Source organism: Elephantulus edwardii, unplaced genomic scaffold (assembly GCF_000299155.1).
Source record: "Elephantulus edwardii isolate Elephantulus edwardi_28Jun2011 unplaced genomic scaffold, EleEdw1.0 scaffold00005, whole genome shotgun sequence".
NCBI classification, from domain to species: Eukaryota; Metazoa; Chordata; class Mammalia; order Macroscelidea; family Macroscelididae; genus Elephantulus; species Elephantulus edwardii.
In genome coordinates this window covers 22,001,993-22,008,934 of record NW_006399755.1, presented here as the reverse complement: position 1 = coordinate 22,008,934, position 6,942 = coordinate 22,001,993, and the positions used below count along the sequence as shown (strand labels likewise).

The window sequence follows — 6,942 nt, the reverse complement described above, 5'->3', positions numbered from 1 at the left end:
ATGTATTTAAAAGAAATTTGGGAAAGTTAAATAATAATAAAATACTCAAAATGAGAATTTTTTTTATTAATTTTTATTGTGGTAAAATATAGATCACAAATATATGTTCCTATAAAACCTAGATAACAAAAATATTTCGCTACCACCATTTTCACACACAGAACACAGTGTCATTAATATCTCCAGCATATACTAGTACTGTATTTTATTTTATAACAAAAATCTATTCTGAACCTCCAGATTCCTTTCCCACCAGATCTAAATACTGGTCTGAGTGGTCATAAAAGGAGGGAAAATAACTGAAACTGAATCATATGCTGCTTGTAGCATGAGAGTTCATATCAAACAATATTGTAGATAAATAAATAAAATCTGTTCTGCTGAATATTTCCATTTGTGGAAGGGAAGCGAGTATTGGGCACTGAATTTTAAACATTTCTTATAACTAAAATTATTAGTAAAAATTCTCCCATATTACTAAGCATATTTAAGAAGTTACATTTTATATTTGTTTTAGCTGAAACATTCTACTTTAAAACTTAGAGTCATCAATGAATGACTGGAAATCCAAATTCTCTGTAAATGTTCATTAAAATTATTTTTTAAAAATTTTTAAAAATTAAAAAACCAAACAAACTTAGAATCATGCAATTTTAAGGTTTAATAAAGATATTGTCAATCTTGGTTGTATTCACATTTTTTTGCAGAATAATTATGTATGTGGTTGTGGGGCTTTTCTCTGTCTTAAAGATATTTTAGTAGTATCTTGGAAAGATAGAAGGTCATGAAAGGAGAGGAAGATTCTCAAGGAGATGTAGTTACACAGTGACCTCATCAATGGACACAACAGAGATTGTAAGGATGGTATAAGATCAGACCAGGTTTTCATGTTATACGTAGGGCTACTGTGAGAATCAAGTGGCATCCACTTCCTAAATGTCATGCTTCTAAAAACTATATGAACTTCGATAAATGAAGATAGTTATAGAAAGGCTTCAGGCTTTTATTCATAGGCTTGCTACCAGTCGTGCTCCACTCTATGGCAATCAACAAGAACAACATTCATCACTGAAAAAGACATTCAGATGGCCAACAAGCATATGAAGAAATGTTCAAAATCCCTAGCTCTAAGAGAGATGCAAATCAAAGCAACTATGAGATCTCATCTGACCCCAGTCAGAATAGCAAAATTTAACAGAACAGTAAGCAACAAATGCTGGTGAGGTTGTGGAGAAACTGGAACCCTTTTTCACTGTTGGTGGGAGTGTAAAATGGTGCAACCACTGTGGAAAGTGGTGTGGCGCTTTCTCAAAAAGTTTTAAATAGAGAAACCATTTTACCCAGCAATTCCACTACTGGGAATATACCCCAAAGAGACTATAACTGACATCCAAGCAGATATATGCATACCCATGCTTATTACGGCTTTGTTCACAATAGCAAGGAGTTGTAAACAACCTAAGTGCCCATCAACAAACGAATGGCTAGAGAAGCTGTGGTAGATTCACACAATGGAATACCACGCTGCATTGCAAAACAAGGAACACATGCAATATTATTCAGAATGGGTGACCCTGGAGGACATTATGCTGAATGAAGTATCTCAGTCATAAAGGGACAAATACTGCATGGTGCCACTGTTGTAAAGCAGGACTGACCTTGGGCTTGGGAGGAGACTGAGAAAGATGGGTTCAATAATGTATACTGCATTGAAACATATGGAGAAAACTGTTTAAGATGGAAAATTATTAGGTATTTTTGTCATGACAGGAGTCCGGAGCGAAGGCTGGAGTAGAGTGGACCTGAGGGGAGGGATTGAAAAACAATGGAAGAATTTTTCTTTTACTTTTCCAGGAAAGTAGTGTACTAGGGGGGAAGGGTTGGGAGAGGAGAAAAGTGCAACAATGAATGAATGGAAATCCAAAGTCTCTGTAAGTTTTCATTAAAATTAATGATAAATTTTTTTAAATCCTAAAAAAAAAAGAACAACATTCATAAGCACGCTCATGCGCGCGCACGCACACACACTCTCTCTCCCCCCTCTCCCCCATTCCCTCCACTCTCTCCCCTTTCCCCCTTTAACCTCTCCCCCCTCTTCCCTTCTCTTCTCTCCTATCCCCCTCTCCCCCTCTCTCCCTAAGATGCCTGCCTAGTCGTGACTAACAAAAATCAACCAAAAACATTGCCAAATAGTCCCTATGTAAAATAACTCCTAATTAAGACCCAGTGTTGTAATGTACAGTATCTCCATTTCAAGTGGTCTCAAATCTAGTATGTTTCTTTTCTGTTGTTTTTGTTGTTGTTGTTGTTGTTGTTGTTGTTGTTGTTGTTGTTGTTGTTGTCATGGGCCATCGAGTTGCCTGTAACTCATGGCGACCCTATATACAGCCCTAAACCCTGCTCAATCCTGAGCCAACCTTATTGTCTCTGACAGGTCCACCCCATTACCACAGTTAACAAATCAATCCATTTCATCAAGAGTCTTCCTCTATTGCACTGTCCCTTCATCCTCCCAAGCATGATGTCCCTCTTCAAGGACTGGTCCCTCCTTGCAACATGTCCAAAGTATGTCAGACGAAGATTCCGAATCCTTGCCTCCAAGGAGCAGCCTGGTTTCACCCTTTCTAGGACAAACCTGTTTTTTTCCTGGCAGTCCATGGTATATTCAATACTCATCTCCAGCATCACAGCTCAAAGGCATCAATTCTCCTTCTATCATCCCTAGTCATTGTCCAGCTTTCTAAAACACAGCAAGTAATTGCAAAGACTATGGCCTGTATCATGAGTAATCTAAAAATTATAGGCCCCACATATATGTATAAAAGATAGTTTGAGAGCAAGTAAAGAAGAAGTAAAAGAAAACAGAACTTTTAAAACTCTTTGCAAGTATTTTGGAGAAAAATATTTGCATTTAGAATATATGACTATATGAAAGATTAACAGTGTTATTTTAAGTATAACTTGTACTTTCCATGTTCTGTTACAAATAAGCCCTTGTGGTTGTTTAAAATTAATTAAATAAGATTGTCATGCAAAACCAACATTTTTTTAAAAAACTGATACAAGTGAAACCTTACTTTTTTCTGTAGTACTTCCTGGCTTTCTTTGGTCCCATTCTTTTGAGGGTACATTTGTTTTACTAATGTCAATTTCAAATTGTTTTGCTGGTAAAGACGAACATTCCATGGCAGCATAGGAATCATACATATCCCAAGTGGTGGACATTACACCTAGGTAAACAGACAGAAAGTAAAAATTATTCGAAACCAAATTTCAATAAAAACACAACTAACCATAGAAATCTTAATAGTGATGCATGTCTAACTAGTAACTGTAGTTACTGAGTATTCCATAGGATTTAAAACAGCTGACATTTTTCCTCCCAGAAGTAGATCCCCAGGCCAGTCTTCCATATGGTGTTTTTCCCCCTTTCTTTCTTTAATTGTGATTTTAATGAAAATTTACAGAAAAGTTAGATTTTCATTCATTCATTGTTGCCCATTTTCCTTCCTACTCCTCTAATTCACTTTTTTAAAAAATTCATTCATTGTTGCATAATTTTCTCCCTACCCTCTACCCCATCCCAATCTACTTTGCTATGCATGCTGTCATACAAATAATGCCTATTGATATATTCATTTTAAACAGTCACAAAAGGACAAATATTGCATAACACCATTGTTATAAAGCAGGACTGACATGAAAGTTGCAGGGAAACTAAGAAAAGAGGGAATAAATAATGAACACTGCATTGGGACATTTGAAGAAAATAACTGTTTAACAGTCCAGTCTTTTGAGATGATCAGGGTGGATTGTAACCTCCAGCATTTCCATTAATACTTAGTCTGTTAACCATTTGCACCACCCCAGAACTTGTTAGGAAAAAATATATAACTGCTTTTTAACAACTATGGCAGAAAGGAAATAATGAGCCTAAAGAAATAATGAGGACATTAAAGAAACATGAGGACTGCTAAAGAGATCTTTAAAGGCACACAGTTCAAATCTACCATCTGCTCCTTGGGAAAAGATGCATAATCTCCCATGCAATTTAATGCCTCTAAAAACTCCCTGGAAGGTCATCTATGAGTCAATTCAGACTCAACAGTATCTAACAACAGCAATAACAAAAAGAGATCTTTAATCATCACACTATTAGCATCTACAAATATATTTGTATTTAAGGAACATCTCAAAATTACCCTTATCATCATCTCAGACCTTCTACTTCCTCCCTTCTACACTAAAACAATTGCAGCATAATAGCAGTCTCTCATTTTAAGGGTGCTTTTCAATTCCTGTTGCTTCAGCTTTTCTAGGACTCCACAGGAGTAAAATGGGCAGCCTCCTACCACAGCAACATATAACTTCAGAAACCTGATGGAGGGTCACTATGAGTCAGAACTGACTCAATGGCGGTGAAGAGGAGTCTGAGTTTGGTCTCAGTCTGCCTTTTTTTAAGTCTCTAGGTAGCAAAAAATGATTCAAGGCTCAGCTAATAATGGAAAGGATTATACAATTCAGTGATCCAAAAAGCTCACAGCCACTGAAAAAAAATCCTAAGGACAGTTCTATTTTGAGTCTCTATTATTTGAAATATATTTAACTATCTTGGATTTTTCTTTATTATTATGTGCTCTTCATATTCTGCTATAACTTTGCTTTGACTTCTCAATTACTCACATGCAAGCTCAAATTGAGGCCAAAGAAATGAAACAGTCCACAAGAACCAAATTAAGATACTGAATCTATTTCACCTGAATTCCAAAAGCATATTAAGAATACGTTTGACACATTGAACACCAACAACTGAAGACCAGGTGGGTTGTAGGATGATATCAAGGATATCATCCATGAAGACAGCAAAAGGTCATTACCAGGACAGAAGAGAAAGAAAGAAAAACTGAAATAGACATCAGAAGAGACTCTAAAAATTGCACTAGAGTGTCGAGAGGTCAAAACAAAGGAGAAACATGCCAAAATAAAAGAGCGGAACCTATGATTCCAAAGGACAGGTTGAGAAGACAAAGCAAACTATTATAATGGAATGTGCAGAGAGAGCTTGAAGTAGAGAATAAAAAGGGAAGAACTCACTCTGCATTTCTCAAGTTTAATGTGAGGATATTGTTGTTGTTGTTCTTGTATACCTTCAAGTCAGAACCAAACCACAGCTGACTCTCCAGCGGGTCTTCAGAGGCAGTTAATTACATGGGATTAGATTGCCCATCCTTCTCCTGCGAAGCAGCTGGTGGTCTCAAACCACATACCTTTGGGACTGCAGAACAGCTTCTTGCCACTAGGCCACCAGAGCTACCTGAGTATATTTTTAGAAAAGGCTTATGGAAGGGTGGAGGGCCAGAAAAGAAGAGGAAGACCCTCAACCAGGTGGATTGACATGGAGACTGCTGCAATGGGCTCTAGTGTGTCAGGAAGTGTGAAGAAGACACAGGATAGGACAGGGTTCAGATTTGTTGTTCAAAGGGTCTCTATGAGTCATACTCAACTCCATGGTCACTTAATAACAACAACAGATGAAAGACAGACTGACACAGTGACTGCAGCAATGGGCTCAAGAATGTCAGAAATGAGGACAGTACAGGATAGGATCAGATGTGCTGTTTATAGGGTCACTAGGAGTCTCATACTTGTCTTAATGGTACCTAACAACATGCTACATTCTACATTTTTTTTTGTATTTGCAAAGATGTAATCATGTCTCATTAATGAAAATTTCTGATATGTTTATTAGATGAGAAGATTGTATTTGTAGAAGAAAACAACAAACTTTTCAAGAAATTTGTGGACTGGTATAATTATTGCTTTCTGCTTTAAAACTCAAGCCAAATGCACATTAGTTTGAGAAACTTTATTCTTTAGGATAGTTAAACTAACTCAAATGAACAAATACAACAATAGTCTGTTGCAAACCGCAACCCTTTACACAATGCCTGGAAGAAATGAACATAGTCTACAAATTAAAATTTGCAATACTATCTGATACTATTATCTCAAAATAATAAACAATGCCTCACTGCCTTTTACTGATAATTAATGATACTTCAATAAAATTAATTTTTCAGAGGGCAAGTAACAATATATTCTTCTATCACCAGGCATAACTCCCTACCAGCTAGGCTACCAGAGTCACTAATGAATAATTCTTAATAAAGGGAGTACTGGTAGCACAGCTGCTTCAGAATACCTATAACCAAGCCAGTTGGCTATAATTGAACCATAATGTATTAGGGCACTCTGGTAGCCTAGTGGCAAGATGCTGCACTGCAATCTCAGAGGTATGTGGTTCAAATCCACCAGATGCTCTGCTGGAGAAGGAGGGGGCAAACTCTTCCTGTACCAGTCAGATCTGATTTGACAGTATACACAAAAAAATAATAAAATAAAAATAAAAAATAGAAAAATTAAAAAAATTATAATGTATCCACTCATTAAGAACTAAATGAATCATTTCTTTTCTAGGAGTCAACATAACGTGGGTTTGAGATAGATGTTAAAGATGTCCCAAATGTCCAAGTTTCCTCTCATAAAGATTTACAGCATAGGAAACTCGATGCAGGCTCTCCATGAGTTGGAATCTACTTGATAGCAGTGGATTATGGTTTGTTGATCTGGTTTATTTATTTAGTAAGTGGTGCTATTAAGACTATCAAAGAAAAAAAAGCTAATTCTAATATTAGAAGATATTTTTGTTGTTGTTGTTATGTGCCGTCGAGTCTCTTGCGACTCATAGTGACAATAGCCCTAAACTCTGCTCTGTCCTGTGCCAATCGCACTGTCTCTGACACACCCATTGCGATTACCCCAGTTACTGAATCAATCCACCTCATAGAGGGCTTTCCCCTCCTGCGCTGTCCCTCCACCCTCCCAAGCATGATGTCCTTCTCCAAGGACCGGTCTCTCCTCACAACATGTCTAACATACAAA

At 36.9% G+C, this 6,942-nt stretch overlaps 1 protein-coding gene across 1 annotated transcript in view; it reads right to left on the bottom strand.

Moving 5' to 3' along the window:
- Positions 1–6,942, bottom strand: part of WDR78 (WD repeat domain 78) — a 120,549-nt gene that overhangs the window by 70,235 nt on the left and 43,372 nt on the right. The window contains exon 8 of the mRNA XM_006879834.1: positions 3,078–3,230. Coding sequence (XP_006879896.1) covers positions 3,078–3,230 — 153 coding nt within the window. The remainder of the gene's footprint in view (positions 1–3,077; positions 3,231–6,942) is intronic.